Source organism: Athene cunicularia (genome assembly GCF_003259725.1).
Source record: "Athene cunicularia isolate RWA chromosome 2 unlocalized genomic scaffold, athCun1 chr2_part1, whole genome shotgun sequence".
Taxonomy (NCBI): domain Eukaryota; kingdom Metazoa; phylum Chordata; class Aves; order Strigiformes; family Strigidae; genus Athene; species Athene cunicularia.
Genome location: NW_020799095.1, coordinates 61,270,737 through 61,297,764, shown reverse-complemented (window position 1 = coordinate 61,297,764; position 27,028 = coordinate 61,270,737). Strand labels below are relative to the sequence as shown.

Genomic DNA, 27,028 nt, shown 5'->3' with positions numbered 1-27,028 from the left:
CCCTCCAGTTTTGATTAGCCTCTTGTTTATACCACATTGTGGTAAGCTAAGGCTGCATTGGCTCACTTAACCCTTCTACAGGCATGAATCTGGTTAACTCCCATCTCCCTTGGAGAAAGGAATAACTCCTTCCACAGAGGGTTCACAAGAAACAGAGAAGTAATCCTGCAAACTACCACCACCACCACCATCATGAAGACATCAAATACTCTTGTTCTCATCTTAGTCCTGCTTTACATCAATGCCAGCACTGAATGGCCTACGCACACAGTCTGCAAAGAGGACAACTTGGAAATATATTACAAAAGCTGTGGTGAGATTTTTTTAATTTCCATTTTCCTTTTAGCTGGGCAAGAAAGTTTTTCTTAATGCAGTGAGAGGCGCTTATAAGCCAGGCAGAATGGAAGACCCTAAATCTTTATCTTTTTTACCCCTGGGACACAGACTCTTCAACACACTGCGGCAAGGCTGTGGTGATGTGCTTTCTGTCCTCCCACTTGGAGTAGCAAGGGACCCAGCGTGACAGTGGGAGGGATTCGTGTTCTGCACCGTTGCCACCGCGGTTAGCGAGACTTCGGCAGCAGCACTTAACAGAGGCATTTCCCAGGAACCATAGGGTTTTGTTTGTTCTTTAAATCTGTAGAGAAATGGAGCAAGCGGCACTGGAATGACTGAAAATGAATTCACTGAATGGTGCCTGCTTTCCACCTCCTGCTTTGCTGGCCTTGTGCCTCTCCTATTGTGCTGATCTGCTTTACAACTGGGACAAAGGGAATTAGATTCACAGACGCCTCATTCATTTTCCGCACGTGATGTGAAAAGCGATTCATGGCAAATGAGCACCCTAGAGTTTGTTTTTCCAATTCATCCTGATACAAAGGGTTTCCCAGGGGGCTTTTTCTCCCCTGTAGCTTTCATGCGGTTTTGCACACCCATTAAAATAAAGCCAGTGAGGGACAAGAGAAGTAAATAAATATTTGTAATGCTATTCTTTACTGGCCCACTCCCAGAAGACTAAAGTCAGGCTTCACATATTATAAATGGGTATACTGCATTAGGAAAATATTTAATTAGATATTGAATACAAGCTTTGGTATTACCTTTATTTCAGTAATAATTCATTGTATAAGTTAATTCTGTTCCCTTAACAGTCTCAGTTAGCATGAGATGCCTTGACCAAAGGCACAGGCTATAGTTTTGAGTCAATTCAAATCATGATGAAATTTGTCTGCTGGGCACATGTCAGTCAGGCATTGCTTCGTACTATGCACCACTGGCCTAGCTAATAAAATGCATTTGTTTAGAGCTTGTGCCACTTATTTTGATTTGCCACACACAGAAAGGTGGGAGGTACATTCATTCAGGAGGAATTCACAGCTTAAGAAGCACAAGCCAGAGATCACACAGGTCAGGTCCCAACACCGAGAGTGGCTTTCTGTTCTCCTGCGCACCGCTATAGGAGATGAGAAGATTACACAGACGTGGAAACAATGCAAGAATTAAATCAGATTCCTTGTCTGAAGCCAGATTCCTCACTCCCTTAACAGCTTTGGCAGATTCAGTTGTGGCAACACACAGTGGCTGTCACAATGTCCTGCCCTGCCTTTTTCCAGAGGCTACCACACCTGTAGAATCAGACCAGGGGGCACCATCTGCATCTCTGCTGATCTAGCTCACAGTCTGGTAGCTTGCATAAAGCAGAAAAATAAGGTGTTTTGAGCTGAGCCCAAAAATCTACAGGTGGGGAAAATAAATCCAAACACACTACTGTCATTCCTTCAGAGAAGGCATTGTTCTTACTGAGCTCACTGACAAGCTCATAACAGTGCCTAAGGTGCCAATTTCAGGAGAGGGCAAGCCTTGTTCCCACTTCATTTCATTGTAAAGCACATCTAGATGGGCAGAACATACCTCTGTTCTCTAGCTCTGTCCCACCAATTGTTCTCACCCAGGAGGGAACAGACATTCTAGTGCCTAGGTTTAACAAGACCCTTTCCCAAAAAATCCTTCTCATGACAAATTTGGATTGTCATCATGCAGAGTCAATGCTAGGCAACTGCCCATTCTCTTTAGGTATTTCAGAGGAAGACTGCTCCGCATGTGCCTTACAGTCTGAGAAATTCCCCATGGCACTTCCTGCTCCACTGAAGATGCCAGAGGATGACACATTTTTGGGACACAGTAGCCACAATGAGGTGTCTAGTATGAAATCTTGGATAAAGGGTTCTCTGCTGGCTTCAAGAGGATCAGATATCACTTCTATTATTGTTACTATAAACTCTAGGATGTTATCAGTGAGTCAGGGTTGAATCAAGTAAAATTTACAGAAGTTGAGAGAATTTTAGCCAAGTGCTTCACAACTTTATTTCTCGAGCTGAATGCCCTCTATCGAGAGATTAATAGAGTTCAGTCTGAGCATTTCAAAAGGAGCTCAGTGTTTGTTTTTACTTTGCAGTTTATCAGATCCTCTCCTATAATGCAGTAAAAATCTGACTAAAGCCAAAATTATGAGCTAATATAACTGTGATAAATGTAGCAATCTTAGGTGGATAACTGAAGACAGAGAAAGCGTAGCAATATCCTGTACCCAAGAGCAAGTCCCAATTCCCTGTTGCAAACAGTTGCTCCTAGCTGCTTCCTGCCCCTATAATGTATAAGATACAGGCGCGCATCAAGTCCCCAGCCTCACTCCATGTTCTGGATCCTATATATAAGATCCACATTCCCACCCAGCTACATTAAATGAAACGTTCAGTATCCAGGACCCTAAGGCATGCATCAAAAGAAAGGACTAGACAAGACCCTAGTGATCAATAAAAGAAGTCAGACAAAAATTCTCAGCAGCAAATTGGTGGTGAGAAACCCAGACTGAGAGACGGGTGGTCTAAAAGTAAAGTAAATAGACAGTATGCTGCCTCCTGTATATTAACCACAGGAGACATAACACTGAGACAGTCTATAGATAGCAAAACATTTCCCATCAGTGCCACTTTTCCTCCCAGGAGCAAGTGACAAAAATGAAAGAAGATCTCAAATGACCACAAATCACTTTAGAAACCTGGGCAGGAATCCTGAGATAAAAGCAACACAGGTTAACATCTCCAGCTGAGAAAAAGAGAACCATAATTGGCAAGTCCATGCAGAGACATGAAAAGAACCTGCTACACAAATGGCTGATTTCTATCCCTTTTAATTTCACAGTGATTTTTACAGTAATAGCTCTTCTGATCTTTCCAGCTACATTTTAAAAGACAATTGTCTGGGAACAGAAAGGCAATGGTAGCAAAGTGCCCCAAGCAGATTCCAGTGCTATTCGAGTGTCAGGCATCCACCTGAAAGTGCAAAGTGCAATGCAGTTAGAGACTACAAAATACAACTCCTCAAAGTGTCTACCAGCACCTGCTTCTAGACCATTCATGTAAGCCTAATTGTCTTAATTAGCCATGAAAACATTCTTAAAATGTAGTATTCAAATAGGGCCCTCCTCATAGCAGGTGACTGCTGCCGCAGACACATGAAAAACATTTTCCAACTATTTTTACAGCTCTTTCTTTAAATGTTAGTTGGGCCTACATCAACAAATCTGTGTCTCGGAATGACTGCTTTTGTTTCGACCAGCAAACCCAGACCAGTATGCTCTGGGATAATGTTCAACATTTAGATTAGGACCTGGGATATTTCAGAGCTGTCTGCTGCCTGAAACTGATTTCTTGACAGTGCAGAAAGTGTTACTGATAAGGCAGAATGTTCTTAGAAAGGGGCTGGAAAGAATCAACCATTAAGGACTGTTTTCTGTGCATGGGAGTAAATAACAGGGATTCCAGGGAGATCTTCAGGAGAGTCAAAATAGTAGTATTTGAAGATGACATCTTGAGAAATATTCTCTCAGCTTTATAAAACACTGTTCAGACCACATGGGATTTTTTTTTTACTGTCAAACACATTTCCCAATTCATGTCTGACTTTGCCTTGCCTTCTTTTTCATCTGAATCAAGGTTAATAGCCATTAGCTGCAATTTCAGGAGAAGGAGCAACCAATTAGTATTAATTTCAACTTCCAGAACCTAAATATGAAGCTTTATATCTGCATATCTACAGATTTAAAAATAATTTAAAAAAATATTTAGGGATATGGGTAACCATTTGCTTTAATTAATGCCTTCTGCTAGACAAAGAAGCAGGGCCCTACGGTCATCTACAGAATTATTCTTACATGCCAATGCCTCTTCCTAAACGGAGCAAAGTCAGTCTGAACTTTTGTCCACTGAGCTCCATAACTGCTTCTATAACTCTATGTCACACTTCAAGCAGGGTCATTTCTGTAAAGCTTTTTCCTACCCTACATTGCTACAGTTGAAGAGAGAGCAGCACCGCCCACTTCAGAACAAGGTTGCACTGGATTGTATTTGCAGATAGAGAAACTCTCATTTGTATGGCTTTTCTTTAAAATTGTGGGCTCAGATTTGGATCTGTGTTAAAACGGCTGGCCCCTTGAAGTCAGCAAGGTTATTCTGGTGTAGAACTACTCTGTTCAGACAGCGCAGTACAGACACCCTCCTCTTAAACTCTTCTTTGAGGGGAGAGGGAGAGGGAGAGGGAGAGGGAGAGGCCTGTAACACCCATCCCTGCTCAATCAGCAATATCAACATGTAAACAAACCTGCTAAATTGCCATCACTGTAGCACTAATTTTACAGCACAGCACTTCCTGTTTTCTATGTCATCTGACATTACTGATCCATTTTCCCCCTTGGCTACACACTTAGATCCTTTAGTTAAAGGATGTAAGTAGTCTGATAGCTTCAGCTGTCAAAGAAAAGTCTGCAAAAAATTCTCACCTCATGCATCTTCAGGGCAAATGTTCTTCTAGACACTTGGTAAAAAAAGGTTCTTTTCCCATTATTCTTTGGTTGTTTTTAGCAGACAGATTGAGCCAGATGCTTCTCTGACTTATTTATTTATTTCCCTCAAGCAGTCTCCAGCAATTGCTTCTGCTTCTAAATTATTTAAAGCCACATGACACTAGCTCCCCTCTGATCTTTTGTTACATAGATCGCTAATGGGCAAACAATCAAAGAACTTAAGAATTTCACTTGAAAACATTTTTTTGTTTGTTTGCTCTGTCCAAGCTGTCTTAGTGTCATAGCCTTGCTGCTACACTCATTTGGTATAGCTTACTTATTCCAGGGAGAAGTCCAGATGCTGACATGCATATTTCTGGCACCAGATCCTAACAAACAGAAGCTGTCATCAGAATTAAGGTAACATAGATATGAGTGCACATGCAAATCTTCTAAAGTTTTGGTCCCTTTGTGAATTAAAACTACCTTATCTATTTTATTCTCTGCTTCATTAGAAAGGATTAAAACTTTCTTTTCCTATGTGACCTCTTAAACTGGTTCTGATTTAATTTTACCTCTTCTTTTAGAGAGGTAAGTTTTAGTAAGTTTTAAAATGTAAATGGTAAGGAGGAACAGGAGACAAATTTCATACCTCCAAGGTACTCTGGCAGTAACATTAGGTTCAGCATCTAGACTTTGAACCATTTAGCAAAATCAGTGTTAATGCTTTCACTGAGCCTAGTAGCAGAGAGATTACCCTCAGCTGAAGTTTTCCCACCATGCTTTAAATTTTCCCACCTAATTTAATTCTCTGAGGTTTTCTCATCAAATCAATGAATGTTCTGCATCATGGACTGTAAAAGAGGGTTGTTTATGTATGACAGCCCCTCCTGCTTATCTCCAGATGCTAAATCTCAACTAGCAGACACATTTTCTACCTATTGACTTCTGTCATGTCTTTGGTTGTAGCTACTGAGTCACTAAAGAACTGCAAGCAGAAGGGGTAAGAGCCTGCAAGGCAAGCCATAGGAAAAGGTGTTCTCCCCTTTGGAAACAAATAGGAGAGACATACCTAGAAAATTGTATATTGCATTACAGTCAAGTACCATGGGCAAGGCAGAACTGTTATTTGCTACTGCACACTAAATTTGAGTCTCTGTGGAGAGAGTAGTCTAGTATACTGAACAGGTGAGTCACAGCTATGTTAACAGTTTGATGAAAATTTGAGATTAGCTTCCTGTATTATATAAAAGTAGAAATTATCAAAAGGCACATTCACTGCATCACAACAGGAGCAAGAACAAACCACAGTTGCTCATAAATGCCCCAGTGTAAAGCTTTGTGTAGGCATATGAAGCATTGCGAGGCTTTCTTGACATTGCCACACTATCTCATCTAGCACTGTCATCAAGGCCTCAGAATAGATTGGACCCTATAATGCTTACAGTTTACCAAAGAAAAAAGAGAGGCAGGAGATCAGGTTCTCTCAGCAGTTTAACATCCATCAGCAAAAATATCCAGAATAATCTAAGAAAAATTAACACACCTTAGAAAAATGCAAAAAGAACTTCAGCATTGTGTGTTGGTGTCACTGCACCAACTTCAAGGATGCTTATGGCAACCTAAAACTTATGGGAGGAGCAGTGGCCATTGGGGACAAGAGACCTAAATACCCTGAATGGAACCATCGCATGCTAAATCCAAAACCTATGATCTGTCCCAGATGCTGCTTTAAACCCAGAAGAACTACCAGTTGCCAAAATCTAGGATCTTGAAAGCTGCCCCAAATTAATTCAATCACCTGAAGATGGATAGCTCCTGTCAAACGATCCAGCGGTGATGGGGCAGGCAGGAAGCCAGCTACTTCCCTCAGCAGAGGGAGTATGCCATTCCAATTATAGCTTACTGCCACACTCCTGTGGTGGATTTCAACGCATCCTGGGAAAATGGGAACATTTAGCCCATTTATATGCTGCTGATTACTGTTCTGTATAATCAGTGGTAAAGCCTGCTATCCCAGAGCATGGCATGTGTCTAACAGCAGGGCAATTTCTAGTAATGTTTGGTTCTATTTCTGACACGTCTGCAAGTTTGTTGTGAATCTCCAGTCATACTGGCAAGAACTGATGTCCAGAGATCTCTGTCTCAAGTAGAGCAATATAAAGAATGATAAAAAAAACATATGAAGAGAGGAGAGACAGGTCTGATTAGGAATACAGGCAGTTACTATATGCATCCTACTCATGCAGTGCATAGTGTTTTCTTACCAACAAGAACAGAAGAACAAAGACTTTCTCTCTCTAATACATTCCCTGCTGGGCCCAAATTAATGCAGCATTTTCTTGTTACACTGCTGTATCTGAAACCTGCCCTGCCTTCCTTTCTCTCTCAAGCTAACTAGGCCAAATCAGGATTATTAAATAAAAATACAGATCTGTATGTGCTATCTCTCAAAGCCAGTATCTCACTTTTGTCTTCTCAAGCAGGCTTAAACAAGGCTTTGTTATACCACACAAAGCACAGAAACCCCCATTTCCAAATACCACCGCTAGCAAAAGGAAGGTCTCCATGAACCTTCAGACACTGGACCTCCCCTTGAGCCCTGGCAAACAGCTCTAACAAGCCTGCTGTCAAGAAAGGTGGTTCCGGCAGGAAAAGCCAGGGAGATTCAGGTCAAGTCTTTGGCAAGGCTGCTTTATGCATGGTGGTGACACCTCCGTCCCCAAACACAGCCCTCCAGCATGGTGTTTTCTTACCAACAGAACAAACAAATAAAGACATTCTCTCTTTAATCCCCCTCACATCTCCTGTCTTTACCGGGACTTTCCTCCAGCTCATGACACCATACAGCTCCTTGCCCAGACCACCAGCAGCTACACAGCCAAAGGTGGCAGCTGGGTGACCTCAGCTTGCTACCAGGCAAATCGCTTCCTTCCTCCTCCATCTGCCATACTTCAAGACCTTTTCTTGTAGGCTAAGCCCTCCATCCGGCATCTGATCCTCAAACCCCAAGTGCTGCTACTATTGCACTCAGCACCCCAGCAGCATGTCTGGAGAAGCTACCAGTCTTCTGAGTTACTGTTTCTGAATATTTGCAAATTTGGACATCAGTTATACTTGGTGGTGAGTTTTATTTGAAATAGCAAGAGACAGTCTTCATCGTTTATTTAAATTAATTTCATAAGACACTGGAATCATCTTGCTTCAAAACCAGGGCCAAACACCAGCCACTAATGCCTTGCCTTAACGTAACCAAGCAGTGTATATTTGCTATTTGTGTTACCAGTTTTAAGTATTCTTGATAGGAATGGAAATTATTTAAATATTGCATAAACACTTTTTTTTTTAAAGCCATATTTTAAATTTTTCTTGCTAGTGTTTTTTTAGTTTATAGATTATACTGAGACCAAATCTTCAGGCTTCCCTGTACAGTCATGTAAGTTTTATCAGAAAGGAAGCAGAGTTATTCGCTCCATTAGACATCTCCAAGAGCTTCAGGTTTAAGCAGACCTCAGAGACCAGAGGTTGATAGCGCTGTTTGTAAAGAGGAATTTCCACAGTCTATACCCCAGGACATTAAGGATACCTGAACTGTAATCTTCCCTATTCCTTCACCTCCATGATGCCTAAGCAAGCCAGAAAGGTGCAGGAGATAAAACATACCATGACTTCTGCAAAGGAGGCCAGAGTGCCTGTCTGAACTAGGCAAAAGCCTGGAGCTGGTTATGTCTGAGGTGAGCATCTTGGGATGAAGGATCCTCATGATAAACTAGTCACAGCCAACATGTGTTTCAATTTATTCTGCTTCCTTCTGACCAGAGGGCCACTCTGCTCCTCCCAACCATGTCTGGACATAACAGTGCCATGCACTGAAGGCAGGCCCATAGGGAAGTTCATTAAACTGAAGGTGCTCAGAGAAATCTAGATGCACAACTAGATTGCTGCTAATTCACCTGGTGCTTCTTCCTCTGTTCCTTGTAAGTAGATTTCAGTGTCAAATATAACCTTGAGCATTCAGGTTAATTTATTTAAATAGACATTAAAGGTAAAATGTTGAGTGAATACATAAAGTCTGAGATCCCAAACAGTTCCTCATTCTTTCCCTCTCCTTTTATCACCTTGAATATTGTAAGGACTAATGACTTAATAAAATTAAGAGCTTTGAAGGTGAGTAGTGTTGGGTAATTACTAAATATGTTTCTTCCTTGTGCTAATTTCCAGCTTCTCTAGCACCAGTCTGTCCTTGTATGACCCTACTCAAGTGCTGCTATGTCACTCTATTCAGTTCTGTGCCTTATCTGTTCCTAAAAGTGTTATTTTGAAACACCCAAAGTTTACCAATTTGCAGTCTTCTCAGCACTGCAAGACTTACAGATGTGGACTCTTGCAAGCAAAGCTTGCCTGCTTGCTGCGCCTATTCACTCACACCACCGATTTTCATGCTCATTTGGAAACAATGTGATTTTAGAGTAGTTTCAGATGAAAGTAAAGCCAGTAGAGGATAGTTAACAAGATGGAGGGAGGGAGAGAGAAGAATAAAAGACAGAGGCTGTTGTAAACCAGCCCAGCAAAATTCCTATAACAGGTGGTTCCCATCTGGCCATGCAGTTTCTGTAATGCCCAGTTAGTTATCTAGCAGCTCAGGCTCTGAGGGACAGAGCCATAGCAGGTTAGCACCTTACCATTCCCAGCCATCTGCTTCATCTTCCTGCCAGAGATCACCTCCCAGAGCACAGGAGGCTGTGGGGTATAAGGGCAAACCCAGCTCAGAGTCCCGTGGCTTGGTGCACAGCCATGTTCAGAGGGGCATGAGCTGGTGATCCCACAATCGCAGTAACTGAGGCATGAAAGTATGTTCCCATCTGTTGTCCCTATTACTGGGGCAATAACCGCCATGAAAGGCACAAGGCTTGCATGCAGGAGGGTCACATATATACAGTACTAAGTATGACTGAGCTAATTTACCTATGAACCTCCTGCCAAAAACAAGAGCAGGAAAAGAAACTCTAGGAAGAAAAGTTCAGGAACTCATCTGAGCTTCTAGGCTGTACTACGCATGTCTGCTCAGTCTTCTAGAAAAACCCAGCCAAATTCATCGCTATGAGTACAACAGTAAGCCAGGCTGAAACCTTGCACTATGGTGCCACTACAGGTTATACGCAAGGAAAACCACATACCAAACCAATACAGCAATCAATCTCCACTAGTGTACTTGGGGTGCTAAGGGTGAAAAGGGAGGTGAGATGCGTGGGGTCAGCTGGCACTATGCCATGTAAGGGGTGATCAGTGCCAAGATGCCAGGGAATGTCCCAAAGTTGCCTCTCACGAAGCAGGATTGTACTACGTAAGTCAGTCTTCAGCAAGAGCTGTACATTCAGCGATAGATACAGTTGAGAGCAGAGCATTAGCTACAGCATCAAGTTCAAATAACAGCTCTAAGAGATCTTACAGCGCATTGATTGTTTACAAAAGCTGACGACTTGCCTGTTTCTCAGATCAGTTGCTGGAAAGATTTACAACTGTCTAGAGAAAAACTTCGGTCAAAATCCTGCTCCCAGCCACCTTTCATGCTAGCTGTAAATATGTTGCAGCCCAAGCCCTGAATACAGAGACACAAAACCCACCCTTTTTCCCCTCATTGAGCAGATTTTTATTGATAAACCTCAACGTTTGCAAAATTTCCAGCAATGTTTTAAGTGTTGGTAATATATCAAAACTGAACTGGAAAAGCAAAACTCTGCAACCAGTTGAAGAGTTTCTAGCTTTAATTATGGAAGAAGGAGCAGATTGAAGGGAGTGGGTGGAGGGAAGTCTGGGAACATACAGTACTGTGCACTATGAAATGTTGCAGGGAAGTGGAAGGCTGAAGGGCAGCCCCACGTATTTTAGAGATTTAACGGTAAATGTTATTGCTCTGCACATGTGAAAGACATAACATGTATTTTTTTCAGTCTAACCAGCTCACTTCAGATTAAGGCAAACAAGGAAGAATAAGTATTAAACTTCCATAAGAGACACACAGTGACTCACAGTTGTGCATCTGAGATGAAACACAAAAATGGCAACTGCCTCAAGTTGCCTTTGCCACACGAGGGACTCCTCACTGTTTAAAGAAAGAGGGCTATGGCACACTACCTTAGTTTATAGCACACAGCTGAAATTACAGTCATCTTCACTTATCAAACTGTTAAAAACCACAATTTTCTTTAATTTCCTTTTAGCAACAACCTTTCTGCCTACATGTTTTGGAATCCAAACTCCCTGGCACCATAGCTTTAGCAACACAGCCATCCTTTCAACCGATTTCAGCAGGAGGCCCCCACATGCACCACAATATCCAAAATGTTGGATTACAAAGTCACAGCCTGAATTTCCAGAGGGAGATGGTCAGAAAATTAATTGGGGCTTCCTTTGCCAGTGAAACAGTTTACGTTTCTCAGCAACAGAGTAATAACACCAAATCCAAGTGCTCCAATTCATGGATTTTTAATTTCTTGTATGAGCACTTCCACATGATCTTGCTCTCTGGGACAACACTTCTCTGGATACACCAGAGTCCTATGCTGCATCACTAGCAGCACAGTAGAAGACACCTACAGCTACAACACACCATGAAATAGATCATCTGGGAAAAGAGCTCAACCCATAGAAAAAAACCCAAAACAAACAGAAATTAAATACCCAAACTAAAACAACTCTGGGGACAGGTTCATTGTAAGAAGTCCATGCTTTCCAGAGAAGCTTGGTTTCATGAATATCCCCTTTTCATCCAAACAGTTACTGATGAGAAATTTTGAACCTAAAAAATCAACTTTAGTCCTAATATCATGATTTAATTTGTTGACTAAAGCACAGCATTGTCTCTTTGAAAAGAAAAGAGCATCATATATGTAGCAGTGCCATTTTTGACCATAGTTCCCTCTGGAAGTTACAGAGCCAACAATTTTAGTCATTTGACAACCAGCACTATTTGCAGGCATCAATGCCCATATTGCTCTGAATCTGAGCAGCTGTTTCCTGAACCTTATCATCACACCACATGCAAAACAGAAATGAGAGGAGCTCTTGCAGAAGTCCAGAGGAAAGCGGAAACCAGGCCCTCAGAGGTGGTAAAGACCAGAGAGGAAGCAGGCATAACGGTCCTGGAGAAAAGAGAAGTTTGAAACACTTCGTACTGGAGCAGGAAACTGCTCTGCTACCCAACTGCAACAGCTTCTGAAGCTGCAATAGCAAAGCAAGAACTGACAGGAATATAGAAAGGGAGGAAAGATAGCCCCTCTGACTCTTGTCACACTTCAGCTGATAAACAACTCCAGGGACTAACTTTTTGTCCCAAGCACATCACGCAACTTCAGAGACTGATTTAGTTGTATGGAGGACAAAATCCAGCACAGGGACACAGAGCTTTGGGAAGTACCAATGCTTTTTATCTCCCTCCTTTAACAGTTCTTATAAGTTACCAGAATTCAGGGCTCCAGAGCTCCTTTTGGACCACACTGACAATCCATGTGCTCACAAAGCCTGACTTGCTTAGAACCTCCAGCTCCCCCCAGTACTTTATTCATTTCATGCTCCCCTCTAAGCAATCAGGCTTTTGTCACCCAGGCTTGATCCCTGCCAGACGCTACAGCAGTGGGGCACTGCTGCAAAAGTAGGGTCAGAGTACGAAGTATCAAGATGCTAGCTCAGCCTCACAGAGAATGCTTGTGACTCAAGTTTCACCACAGCAAAGGAAAATTCTCACACCTCATTATTTTTGATTCAGTGAGAAGATTACCTCGAGCAACAATAACTTAGAAACAATTCAATTCCCAAGTCTATATTTTGTCACCACCAGCTCTATGTAAACTGGGGAGCCTGTGGCTGCTTCTGCACATGTTGCAGTTGCTTCTCTGGTTTACCACAGAGAAGGAAGTTGGATGCACAGGCTGGCTGGAAAACCACTGTGAGGAACAAACCTGTGCCTAAAGAAAGCCTTGAGGCTCAAGATTATATGCTCTGAACTGGCCAAATCTTTCACCTCTAGCCACAGCTCTGGAAAGTACTTGCACATGCTGTTGGTTGTGGCAGCTGAGCTGTCAGTTGTTGCTGTTGGCTGTCACCAGAGAGTGACACATTGACAAGCCTTAAGGCATAGCAGAGTCTCATGGAGGCTAGCAAGGAAGAAGATGGAAGTAGAGAGAAAGCAATTATGTTTGTACAAGAGTTTTGGAGCTTAATGCACAGAAAGGGGTATTGTAGGAACTGTTAAGAGCCATGTTCGTGTCAATCATCAGCTGACTTTGACCTTTGAGCCCAGCTCTGCTAAAGTCTCACAGAAAGACTCCTGGGTTAGAAATATCACATGATGGGGGACCCAGCATGAAATACTGCCAGAACTCAGTTACACAATTTTATTTTTATTTTTGGACTTTTCATCCCATTTCAGGATTCAGTTTCCCAATCAACTTCAAACCATCTTGTAATACAAATGAGTTAAAAAACATCATCATAACCCATTGTTCATCAGTGCTGAGGAAGGAATGGCAACGCACAGACCCTGGGAAGAGCAGTTGTGCTAAAACTTCACTGTTGCATGAGTACTGACTACCCAACTTGATTTCCCTGAACTTAGCTCATTTTCCCACACAGTAGGTTTTAGCCACAGATAGACTATCATCTGAATGTGCTTCCAACTGAAGTGGCAGGAAGGACAGAAGTAACCATTTAACATAGGGTATGGGAGCTTTGAGCACATCTTGGGAAATTTTTAAGGAATATGTAATCTGGTTTTTATAACACTTCTATGTTTCATTGTTTTCTTCTATACAGTCAGTTTCTTCTTAAAAATACAGCTTGCTACCCACTGCCTTCTGTCTCCAAACAGATCACCAGCAAGATTTTGCTTTCAGCATTGACCGTTGTTCTGATATCACAACCCACACCTTTAACATCAGAGCTGCAATGGTCCTAAGTAAGTGAATTGATATTGTCTCGTGTCGTAAACAGGTAATCCATGTGTGAGCACTGGTATTAAGTAAGCAAGAGTAACAACCTCATATAAATACGAATGGGCTTTATTTCTGTGAAATTTCAACACCTGTGAGGACTACAGAAATGTCAGTTCTGTTACTGACTCAGCCTCAGACTACTATGTTACCCTAAGCAGGTCATATCTGCCCTCAACCCCCATTCCTCTTCTACCCTTCATCTGTACATATGGATAGCCAAGGTGGGGGCTGCTCTTAGAGCTTGTTTTCACAGCTAAATCTTCTGAGGAGAGTCTTGTTAAATGAGACAGCTACAGCACTCACACTCTTGTGTCAGCACCAGCGGTTCTTGCCAAATAGCCAAGGCTGACCCTTGCAGGTAGAAGACTGAAGGGACTCTGGCAGGGCAAGGTGAGGGCACCTCTCTGCCCCTCCTGGGTATGCAGAGAAGCATGCTGGAGGAGTGCTGGGGAAGTACTAGCCTGAGGCAACAGTCATGTTAACCACCTGTGCTAGCTGAAATTATAGCCTTCAGCACTTGACTGATCAGCAATAAAAAGTCAAAAGCAGAACTGCATTTGAGCTAATGGGCTGGGTGCACAAGTTAATATTAGCCATAGCTTGCTTTGTGATCCTTGCACAGGAAAGCCATCTTCTTGCAACCCTGTCGGCCCCAAGCTCACTTAGAACCTATACATATGAGAGGGCTGCTGTATGCTCCTGGTGCTGAAAATAAGTGTGTGCCAAGCGTCTTTTAGCATTTGGGAATGCTTCCTTGCATGAAAAAGGTCTCCCTCCTGTGAGACATGCTGCCCTTTTGCCTGGGGACCATCAGTTTTCAGGTGGCTGCAAAGTTAAACAAGCTTGCAAAGTCACATTACAGGCATCTGCTAATACTTTTCCAACAATTCAGAGTACAAGACCTCCTTCTAAATCCAGCAGCCTCACTGGCTGTATTTATGCTAGCAAGTCAGGCACAAACAGACAACCTCCCAGCATTGCCAAGCTGCTATACCAGTCCCTGGCACAAGTCTGGCTTGGACCAGCTACTGTTTTCCCAGGCAGCAGGTACACACCACAGGCTGCTCCCAGGGCCCCACTGGATATAGTTCCTCTGCTAGGGACAGTAGGAAAGAAAGTTTAGATGTACGGACACGAGATTTACTATGCCAGTTGTCTCAGAATCAGAGAATGGTTATGGGCATAGTTTATTTAACAATAAAGATAATGTGCTATTATGTCCCTTAAGGGACTTAGAGACCTGTTCCTGAAGCATGGATTTCTATGTATCAGGAGTTCTCAGTGAAGAAAAAACACTTAATGGTTTAAATATCAGGGGGGGAAAAAAATTGAATATTTTAAAAAATAAAGTAGTAAACCTGTTTACCCTTGCACTTTTTCTGAGCTCTCCTTCTGCTTTATGTGTAGGACACAGCATCAAGGAACTGTACGTCAAGGTTGACCTGATCATAAACGGGAAGACTGTCTTAACCTACTCAGAGACACTTTGCGAGCCAGGTCATTCTAAGCTCATTTTCTGTGGAAAGAAGAAAGGAGGTAATTTAGGTAGCATTCTAAGTGTTTGATGGCTACTGAATACTCCAAGCAGGATGCACCCGCTGTGCTGTTGAACGCACCAATACATCGTAATGTTCTGTTTACTTCAACAGCATGTTAATGGATGACAGAAACACAGTAGGACAGAGACATTTTAATTTCAGAGGCTGCTTTTTTCCCTAACCTGTTTGCTTGCTTTTCTTTTAATCACAGAATATTGCACACACATGGGATTTTAAAGTCCATAAAAAGTAACTGTGGTAATGTGACCCCATCCAACAGCAAAGAGGTTTGTAAGCCCTATTTATAGGCACATGGTTGTCATGTGAGCAAGAAGTATGACAAAAATAAAGGCCAGTTCTGTAAAAGAAATGGCTGAGCAAACAAACAAGCCATTCTGAACATGTTCTTCACTATTAAGCAAGTAACACTTCCTGTCCTTAAAAGCAGTTCTTCACTCACTTTAAGAGGAATTATGCTTGAATAAGGATATTTGGACTGAGATGCTATTTGATATGATCTATAGTCTGCATCTTGTTTCTGCTCAACATGTGCCTGTGTGGCAGTCAGATGATTTCATTTCATGACAGTCAAACTGCCAGACGGTGCAGACGTGCAGTAATTGGTTTACAGTGACATTAGCTGCCCACAGAAAGCAGACATCTGCGGTCCCAGGTGAGCCTGGGCACTTATCAAGATCCCTTCTGCCACGACCCAGGCCAGGTAATGCAAAGCTAGCTATGGTCATGCCTCTGAACTGTCATACTGACTTATCTTAAACGGTTATTTTGAAATCCCTCTTACATCACTATCATCTCTTTAGACTGATTTCAAAATAAACAGGTAGAGCTGCAGGGAAGTTTCAGAGTCATTAGAGCACCAGTTAGTTTCAGAAGCTCTGCTTTCCTTCCATTCACTTGCATCTCCATCCTGAGAACACTGCAATAACTCATGTGCAAGGGCTATGGCTTTAAAGACCATGCACAGCACTACTGCTAAAACAGCCTCTGGAAAAATTACTCAGACATTTCAAACAGCATAGAAATATCACAAAGAATGATAGAGAAATGCTGCATGAGCAACCAATTATGTAAATCCTGTAAGCCAAATAGACAAAAAAATTAAATTGAGAGGTTTCTTCAATTGTGTATTGAATTACAAGGGGGGAAAAAAGCCACCCACAGACATATTGAAAAACTATCTTATTCTGATGAAGTACTAAATAACATCCTTTAGAGAATACATTAAGAAGTAGAGTCAGTCCCAAGCTTAGCACAAACTGCTATTCACACATTAAGCCACAAAACAAAAACCTCCTGGGGTTTCCAAGCCCCTTAATCTTAAACTGACAGGTGATTGTTTCTACTAATTAAAGTACATTATGATATAAAACCATAGTTGGTTGTTTAAATAATACTATATATCTTCATTTAGAAGCATCTCTAAGTTAGTGCAAGGACCTCTGCCACACACTTTTTAATACACATCCTCTTGTTCAGTAGCTGGTTTTATTTAGCTATTAAGTCACAGTGGGAAAGAAGTGAACTTTCTCAGACTAAGGTTCAAACTGAAAATATGGTATTTCTTAATTAGTTGACATTTGATTCTAACCCATGTTTTGGTACACAGAATTAAGCTGAAGACCAATTTGAGGCAATTCAGCACAGCCATAATTTACCATATTAGCACATCTTTAAATATGCCCTAATATCTATGCAGAAAGGACATTGTGAATGGCCAAGTATGCAGCCTAGCAAAGGTACTGAGGAGCAGATAGCCCTTTCGGCTGAAGCTTTTCATGGAGAGCCCCTTTTTCCCTGTTGTATGGGCAACATTTCCAACATTTGGCCAGACCTGACATGAGTTTAAATATAGTTCCACACAGAATTTGCTTGCCTTCTACAAGGAGGCCAAAAAAAAAATTAAAATAATCACCTGTTCCTCCCTCTCCCAAAATGAGACAGAATGTACTGCTAAAGGCTTTGTTGGTCCACTCACTCATGAGGACAACTGGAGCATTTAAAAGAAAAGAGAGGCTTGCAAGTGCCGGATGTGGCAGTCTTGAGTGTTTGGGGCTGCTTTTTTTCTTTGCTCACATATAATGCCACAGTTTTACCATGACTGGAAATACTGTAGGAGACTTAATATAGCTGGAGGTTTCATGTTCATCATAATCATATAGTATTTACTATTTATGTTAAGCAAAGGTCAAATCTGGCACTGCTCACTGGGACTCCTAAATAGGATTCCAAGATCTTTTTCTTTGAGCTATATGCCTGTTGTGAAGTTGTTAGCTCAAAGGTTGCAAAGAAATGGTCCACCGTCCATTTAAGAATAACAATAACAAAACAGCTAAATTATTTGTGGCATAACATGAACTCAGCTCTTCCTCTTTTTTAGTAGAAAGTGCTGGTTATTCCCCATTTCCTCCAAACTAAATGGTTACATAAGATTTAACAGATTTCCTCATGCAATCACCAAAATCAGAGAAAAAGATCTACCAGGGTAATATTTAGCAATGTCCCAGCCACAACTTGCAGGCTTAAACAAAGCTTCCTGACAAGACAGTTGCATCCTCTGCAAGTCCACAAGTTTTCTTTCAGGCCCAACTGATAAAGGCACCATCAGAGCACTTGCACGATTCCTTGTGCACACTCCCAAACCACAGAGAAAACCCCTCTTGCTTCTGACCTCCATTCTTTACATTATTGCCTTTTTCAATATGTGTTACAGTACGCAAGTTTCTAAAATAGTATTTGTGAATAGAAGTAGAGAATATAACATGAATTACAGAACTGGGTATCACATTGAGAGTTTAGGTACATGTTTCTGAGAAACTAACTATACCACAAAGCTAGGTCTTTGGGGCTGATATAGAGTGCCATCTTGCTTAGCCCCTTTATCTCACTTTTGCCTCCCCAGTAGAGAGAGTGGATGTTTCTCACCCAGCTATGTATTTATATACGTTTTTCTCACTCAACTATACATGCATAGCTGGCAGTTATTCAGATCACTCCTGCATCCCTAAAACTCACAGAAGCTGTGTGTCAGTTGCATGGGTGCAAGATCGTGTCCTAGAAGAACTCCAACATGGAGCATTTAAGTTCTAAAAAGACTTAAAACATAGAAAAAAGAAGAGGTGGGTGCAGATGTACAGGGCCTTTATATAGTACAAGAGTGTGAGAACGTATCAAGATTTTTCAGTGCAAGGAAGATTTGAGAAAGAGGAGTGAGAATTTCATTATAGGTGTTTTGTCAGGAATGAGAGGCATCTTCATGATAAATGGTAACTAGTAACTTGAAGTAATCCTCAGGAAGTTCTTTCTTACACATTTGAAAGCTCTGCTTCCGCCCGGAAGCAACTAGAGGCCTGCTTCCTAGCAGGGAAAAGGACTAAGTTACTTCTGGTAGAAACAACAGTGAAAAGCTGCTACAACAAAATCACCTCAGATCAGCAGTACCTGAGAAATGTTTTCCAGGATGCTCTACAGAAATCACCTTCAGTTAAGTCTTTAAAAGACCTGAAAATGAAAGGTGGACTGAAAGCATGTCACTGATGACAGCATGCTTGACAGATACCATAGCTTACCAACAGACCAGTAAAGACATAGAGGAATTTTTAATTGGAAAAATGCACTTGTGATCTATGCTGTTCTGAATGTTCGTGCATTTGTTGCAACTACATATGGGCTTGCTCTAAAAAGACCACAGAATTCTTTCAATGAGCCAGGCTCAGTGTTTGTGACAGTTACACTTACTGCAGCAGATGTGTTCATCCCGTTTCAATGAAGGAATGCAAAAATGTATGAATATATGGAGAAAAATGTATATGAAGGATGCTGTGATAAACTACAGTCCTTAAAGCCTTGGAGGATGTTTACACTTCTGGAATTATAGCAGAAATTCTCATGTGAGAGGAACATTGAATGGGCTTTGAAAAGGCTTATCCAGCCAGCATAGGCACTGAGAAGGTTGCCATGGTCTGAAGTGAACATGACTGATGAAATTCAGCAGATCTATGGATCCAGAATATTTTCTGGCAGGTGTCAACTAGATGAAGATGAAAGCTGCCCTTGCTCTCCTATCATGACATACTTCCAAAGCAGCATAGTCCTTTCCTCTCCCTATTCCTTGAAAGCAAGAAAGGTCACAAGAGTTATCTAGAGGTCTAGTTACAGAACCACAGAATGGCTTAGGTTGTGAAAGGACCTTTGAAAGTCATTTAGTCAAACTCCCACCTACTCAAGTAGGGCCAGCTTCAGCTGGTTGCTCAGGACCATGTCCAGGTGCAGTTTTTGAATACATCCAGGGATGGAGATTCCACAACCTCTTTGGGCAACCTCTGCCAGTACTCAGTCACCCTCACAGAAGAAAAAAAAAAAAAAAAAAAAAAATCTTTCTTGATGTCCAAAGGGAAACTCCTGTGTTTCAGTTTTACCCACTGCTTCTTGTCCCATCACTGGGCACCACTGGAAAGACCCTGGCTCTGTCTTCTTTACACCCTCCCTGCAGGTATTTGTACATATTGACGTGCTCTTCCCTAATCTTTCTGTTCTCCAGGCTGAACAGTCCCACCTCCCTCAGCCTTTCCTCACTGAAGAGATGTTCCAGTCCCTTAATCATATCAGTGGCCCTTCACTGGACTCTCTCCAGTAGCTCTGTATGATTAATAACTGTGAACCACTGCAGGACCCCTGGCTAGAAAGAGCTAAATAAGGGCAATGCTGAAGCATAAAGCGGCAATGCTGAAGCATAAACCTCAAACTGAACACACAGCACCTAGCTCCACAGTTGGAGGCTCCCTAAAAGAGAGTACAGCCCAGAGTGACTCCACTGATTACCAAGCAAAGGCATAGCTACCACACATCAGAGCAATCGTGGAAAACTTGTCAGGGCTGAAGCAGAGCCCTAAGACCACATTCATCTAGCTCTGATGTAATCATTATTTTGCCACATCAAAGTCGGGGAAAAAAATAGCTTCTACCTACACTGAAGGAGAGATTAGCATTGCCATCATTTCAGAAGCAAATTTATGGCCCGATGACTCCTACTTCATTTTAAAGTATATGTTTTGCAGAGCTTGAATACTGCATTTGTATGTTTAGGTTCTAGATGGCTTTCCAACAGCCTAGGTGAGACCCTAACAAGCGGCATGATCCAAGAGGAGATTCCATGTCTCTGTGGAGAAGGAATTTTGGGAAGGGCGACGGTTTACAGCCTAGTTTCCTCTCGACTCTGCTGCCATCCAAGATTTGCTAGGCTCACAGTCGACTGAAGGAGAGAGTCAAACAAGGCTCTCTACTGAACAAAAACCATAAGCCATGCCATTACATGTCCATACCACCCTGAAAGTGCAGCTCACAGTATGGCTTAGCACACACATCACCACACATACAGCTCAAGCCCCAGGGGAGTCACTCATCAAGTCATGCAGTCTGCAAGTGCCTTTAACTCCCATTTAGACTCCAGCAAAGTTGTGAACTGAGAAGTGGGCTGCACTGTATTTTTAAGATTCTTGAGTCACCGCTCTCTTCTGCGGAGATGTGTCAGACTCAGGGACTCTTGTTTCATGCACAGAAGCAAGTAGTGATGCCGACTGCTCTTTGAAAAGCAAAAGACTTCTTGGCGCCCAGGTGAAGCAGCCAGGGATGGAAAGGGAAATGAGTACAGTATGAGTGCTGCAGCATAGTTGATCAGTTTGAGAGTGACAAGCTAAAACACATGTATTCTATTCTCTGTTTTGGAATTAGGTTTTTCAGGGAAACACTGAAAAGTTCTGCATCTTCTCCACCTTCCAGGATCATCATTACATTTAGCAAACTCCTCATTAATGCAAAGGTGTAGAACATTGATGATGTTTCAGGTTTCTCCTTTCTCCTAGTTTATCTTACAGTCATGATTCTTTTACACAAGTTCGTTACACAGCATTGACTAACATTTCATAGCATGTGTGGGGAAGACCTTCTGTGAACTCTCTTCCAAGTCACACCTCCTGCACGGTGGGACGGACCATACAACATAAACATGTTACAAACCTTTTTGTGCAGCCTTTCACAAGAAACAGTTTAAATCAGCACAGTGAGACTGGACTAAAACAACTCTCTAGAAGTGACAAGCATCAAGATACCAGCACATACTCATATAAATATGATGAAACACTCCTCTGTCACTGTCAAAGTAAAGAATATTTCACAACACCTACAAAAGAGAATCCTTAAACAGTTCTTAGACTTTTCCACAACTTGTGGAGGGCAAGTTGTGCAAGAAATTCTGAAATACTGAAACATCTACAAATTTTATTTTCAGTCAAGTCTGCACAGTTTAGCCAAGCAAGCTATGAAAAAGTAGGAGGAACTGCAGAACAGCTTGCTAATTCTGTCCATTAATGCCAAAGTTGCCCTTTCTTCAACAGCAAAGAGCAAGCATGCCTTGCGACTAGGGAGATGAGGATTGAAAGGTGGAACTCCTGGGCTCTATTCCAGTCACCAGCACAACTTGTGATGGCTTTAGTACATCATGTAACTTCTTGGTGAAGGCTCTCTTAGCAGTGAGATAGACATGTTCTTATTACTTTAAGATTATGTTCAGCAAGCAGTCAGAAGTCCACACCTACAGAAATACTCAGCTCATATTGGTTTCTCTTAAATTTACCAAAACAGTATAGTGCAGCTATTGCAGCTGCAGGTGTTTAATAGATCATGCTAAAAGATTTGTGTCTGGCAATCCTCCTCCCTTTTCATTTCCCCATTTGCAGGATGTGTACTGACATAGGAATACCTACCCGGTTGTGCAAGCCATACCCCCCTCCTCCACTCAGATAGGAGCTGCAGGCCCTCCTTGAGGCCAGGCTCTGCCTTGCTTTCCCCCCATAAGGCAGTACGCATCCTGACAATTCTCTCAGGAGGTCTGCTGCAAGACTGCGTAGAGAGCACTTTGCAGCTCCATAGCACTTGTCACCGGAACGCTTTGAAGTACTATTACAAAAAAGCATCTACAATCAGCTGCCTGTTTCCTTCATATGCTGCATGTCTAAGCACTCATTACCATTTTTGCTTTTCAGAACACCTCTACTATGAGGGACCAGTCACACTGGGATTCAAAGAAATCCCACAGGTAAGTTGGTCACAGCTGCACTCCCAAACAGAAGGGCTTTCTGGATGAGGTATGGTCAGAGAACTACCAGCAATCATATCAGCATATTGCAAGCTCCCCCAGCTGGCACACTGGATCTGATAGTGTTCAGGTAACTAAACTTTTTCAAAATGAAATCAAGTGGCTTTGCTTAAAGCATTAGAAAGCCATCACTATCCAGAGACAGACAGGATTTCTCAGGATAGACAATCCCCTCTACCAGCACTGAGTCATACAGCCATACAGTACTTTAGTAGGCTCATCCTCTATTACTCTTAAAATAGCCAGAAAAGACGCAGCTCCAAGGGTCTCCTGAGAGACTAAGGCTGCAATTCAGCTCACGCCTTAGTGAGCTAAACAATTTGGAGAAGCTCATTCATCCTCACTGGCTATAAAGTTTAGATAACTATTGCAAATGTATGTGTTCCACTGTACATACATGGCGTTAGAGATGGAGGTCTTCGAGGGTGCAACTGAAAGCACCAGTTATTTGGCCAAGAACATTTTCTCTGGACCTACAGAGCCTTAAAATAAAAACATAATTTCTTAGAAAGGTGAGAAAACAGAAGTACTCTAGGCACTGCTCTGATTTTCCTGATCATCCATTATAGATGCTTTTTACAAGCAGCCTTCTCCATACTCAGCTACATCTCCTTCTAGAAGGTCAACCAAATCCCACTGCAAAGCAAGATAGGTTTCAAATGCTGAACACACCACTGTCTCCCCTAACTGGATACAAAATGAAGCTATATTTGACCAGTAAATAACAAAGAATTTTTAGCCCCACACATCAAGAGACTGAAGGGGAGGAGGCAAGATCTGGACCAGGGAATCTGGTTGAGAATGTGGTGAAGAAAGGATCAGTCACCACTGTGAAAGCACACAGTTAGGTGGTCAAACACTTCTTAGGTACACTCAGAGAAGCGCAGCATGAGCTCTTAGTTTTTCAGCAGCAGACATAATACCTATGTCAGCCTCAAAGATGAGGTCTGGGGCCTGCTCAACACTGGCTTGGTCCAGGTGCAGGAAAATGAGAAGACAGGATCAGAACAGGAATATATAACAAGGACATGAGTCCCAGAGAGCTGGGCTTGCCAAGACCTGCAGGGGTGATAACAAGGATACCCGTCTTCTGGGAGGATTGAGTGTCCATAACAGCTACCATCTCATGTGTCTTAGTGTTCCCTTGGCGATAGTGGCGACCACACCTTAATTTTCCAAGGCTTTCATACAGGGAGCTGGGCCCCTTTATTCAGGCTGTTACCCCACCCAGCCTGCTTCCCTAAAGGCTACATCTAGAGATGTATTGAGCAATGCCTTTTGATCTCTCAAACTGGAAGCTCAATATGAGCTCACCGAGCTCATACCAGTTAGCATCCTGCTTCAGGAGCAGGTTTACTAACATACTGAGGACACTTACATAGTAAAGGTTCTGGACAAACTGACAAATAGGTCTTTAGACCAAGAGGAAGCCCTAGAAACATCCACACAGACCAGTGAAACACCAGTTCTGGGAAAGTTAGCTGAATTTGGAGCCAGAAATTCTAAAACTGTTCACAATCCTCTTAGTAACAATTCCTACCCATAAACAAAAAATTATTCTGGAGGAGGAAAAATATCACTAATGAGCAATGGAAACGAGTTATTATAAACTCCTTTCCATGAATGAAACTATAAGTTTTGGAGAATTAACATGCTTGGGAGAAAGGGAATAAGAAGCCTTTTTTGTTAATTAATCAATCAGGCAAATAATGCCATCCTTCCATGCTAGTAATAAGGAGTTATTCCATGCAGCAATCATCATCTGCTCATTACCAAGAACAGCCTCATCTGAGCAGCGCAAAGGACATTTGCACAGTATGCACAGCAATTACAACAAAGCTGTGTTCCCATGAGCATGTTGCCATTGGGCCTCTCTCTAAATTTGGATGTTACACTTAACTTGAATGTCTCTGTGAGGACACAGGCCAGTTATTGCTTTAGAAATCCCATGGTAAAAGGCAAATGCCAAGAAACCTGACTCATTCTAGCTGTGCCTCCCTTCTACTCCACAACCAAAAGAATCCTAAGCAGGGCAAGAGCTCTCTATGGTTCAAAGCCAGGAGGCCACTGCTGCCAAGCTCTCCTACTCCAGGTTTTGGTCCCCGCCACACTTCAGAAAAAACAGAAATACCGCAGTGCCAGATATGTAGAGTGAATGAAATCTAGCTCACCTCTTCATCCAAATCTGTTAAATGAGCCTTGTCACCTTCCCTGTCCTGTGCTTCTCCTTCAAGCATCTGAAAAGAGCAATTTTGACCAATAAAAAAATTGCCATGCGTTGTTTAAGGTTGAGATTTTTGCACTTAAATTATACAATTATCCCCAAAGCCTGAATTATTAGTTTTAATTACATAATTTGAAGACTACTTCTTGCTTTATTTCATGGGAATTCACAGATCGAGTCATCTGTACACATATCCCCAAAGGTGCTTGCACAAAAATTCCTATCAATAAGTGTACACACTGAACAACAAGATCCAAGGAAGAGAAGTGCCAGACAGCTGAGCACCTCATCCCCTTCCAGTTACTAAACAGCACAAGACATATTGTGCTCGCTCATAAGAAACATGAGAAGTTACACAGATCTGAAAGGAATTTTTATGCATCAAAACATTTTGTTCCCCTTGCACTGTTTTAATTTTGAACTTGTGCTGTCAGCATTGATATCCCTGATGAAAGTATTTTGGCAGAAAATATGGGCAAGTCCTTTACCAGTTCTGAAACATTTGGACAGGAAATGTTTTGGAGGAACTTCATGGGAAAAGTATTACTCTGTTTCTAGGAAGAGGACTCCCTCATAGAAACAGCAGCAGTTACATATTACTGATGGGCTAATCTCTTGCTTTGTGTTTGTCTCATACAGGGAGATTACACTATTTCAGCAAAACTGACTAATGAAGATCACTTCACTGTCGCTTGTGCTGATTTTACTGTGAAAAATTATTTAGATTATTACTAGCAAAAAAATCATTTCATGAAAGCTACAGACCACCAAAGCTATTCAAGCCAAGTGAGCTGCTTGCATGCTACAATGATTCTGAAGGAAATAATCCGCACATGGTGTTTCTGATGCTGTTCCTCTTTATCATTCACTATTTTCAAGAAGTCACTAGACCCTCTAGTGGCAATTTTATCTCTAAATATACATTGTAGCCCACTTTTTGCTTCTAATATATACAGCTGCAAATAGAAAGTATTGATACCAACATTCTCATTTAAGGATGAAAATAGCATGAGGTAGAACAGGTGAGAGCCTAAACATTTTTTTTGCAGTAAGTTATGGAGGTATCCATTTCTAACACAGGCTAAAGACGACTTGCATGTATACCACATATTATACAGTTACAGCACTCAACATTTTCAATCTTACCTGGAGCCCACCTGGAGCCTCCAGACAGTATAGATTTTGTTGTAAGCACAGAACAAAGACCAAATAGGATGGGATGAACATGCCTTTTTTTCCAGTGACCCATGTCCTGTCACTGGATTTATATCATTCAAGTCTTCTGGAATCTACCTGGAATTTTTTTGTTCTTTAATGCCTTTTAAGTGATATGTGAATCATTCTGTACCTAAGCCATGTACTCTTCTTGCTTCTCAATAAATTTATAATGAAAGAATAATTTTTTCTCATTTTTCCTTGCAATTCTAGGATCTATCAAAAGCTTAAAGTGTGGGGGAAAGGGAGGGGGAAAAGATTGAAGGAAACAAGTTAAATGAACACATTTCTATATGAAATATCAATCACATTGATACACATTTTATGTTAGCAGAGGACAAACTGTTCCTTTCTTTGAGCATGAAGCCCCAGGAGAAGTAAACACAATGTATACTCCCAGGTGCAGCACATCCCCAAACCCTCTCATTCCAGGAGCCTTTGCAGCTGTCATAGATGATGGGTAGGTAGATAACAAAGCATAGGGCAGCACACAGAATTAGGATATTGGGTTGGAGCGTGGAGACCTGTTTGGAAGATGGGGAAGGATCAGGAGTAGGGCTAAGTTCTGATTTGGAAAGGTATGGGCAGGAATCAGAGGCACAGGAGGGTCCTGGAGCTGAGCAGAGGCTTACGAAGGACGGTAGTGAGCATTGGGCTGCATGTCTCATCTTGGAGAGGTTCTGAATGTACAGCTAGGGCAGCTGTGGCTTACAGCTGGCCACACAGGAGCTCCAACGCATGACCTCCATCCTACACACCCACACGCCACAGCTCAAAAATTCCTGAGCAGCAAGAGTATCCCTGCTGCACAGATGACCAACGCTGTAGAGCAGCCAATAGCTAGCAGCAAGGGATAGTGCCTTGCTTCCCTTCCATGCAGTGAAATTCTCACCTGCCATCCCAAAGGTGAGCAAGTATTTTGAGGCCTCACAGAGGGGAGGCTTACTGCTGCTGAACATGAACCAGCAAGCACCAGAAAATGGGATAGAGCATGCTTAACACACTGTGGTTTCAGCTCATTTCTAGTACACCTTGATTTGAAAAAAAAAA

The 27,028-nt window shown here is 42.1% G+C and overlaps 1 protein-coding gene across 1 annotated transcript; it reads left to right on the top strand.

The window, feature by feature from the left end:
* LY86 (lymphocyte antigen 86) lies at positions 1-25,889 on the top strand. Its single transcript, XM_026842502.1, has 5 exons — positions 1-313; positions 13,707-13,793; positions 15,238-15,366; positions 22,427-22,479; positions 25,403-25,889. The coding sequence occupies exons 1-5, from the start codon at positions 193-195 to the stop codon at positions 25,496-25,498; spliced, it is 486 nt and encodes a 161-aa protein (XP_026698303.1). The 5' UTR covers positions 1-192; the 3' UTR covers positions 25,499-25,889.
* Positions 25,890-27,028: the final 1,139 nt, after the last annotated feature.

What these genes read in the sequence shown, in the direction of transcription:
- LY86 (XM_026842502.1), top strand. Translation starts at nt 193, where the DNA reads ATGAAGACATCAAATACTCTTGTTCTCATCTTAGTCCTGCTTTACATC. An exon ending in CAGAGCTGCAATGGTCCTAA is followed by an intron (nt 13,794 to 15,237) that starts GTAAGTGAATTG and finishes CTTTATGTGTAG; the next exon opens with GACACAGCATCAAGGAACTG. An exon ending in GATTCAAAGAAATCCCACAG is followed by an intron (nt 22,480 to 25,402) that starts GTAAGTTGGTCA and finishes TGTCTCATACAG; the next exon opens with GGAGATTACACTATTTCAGC.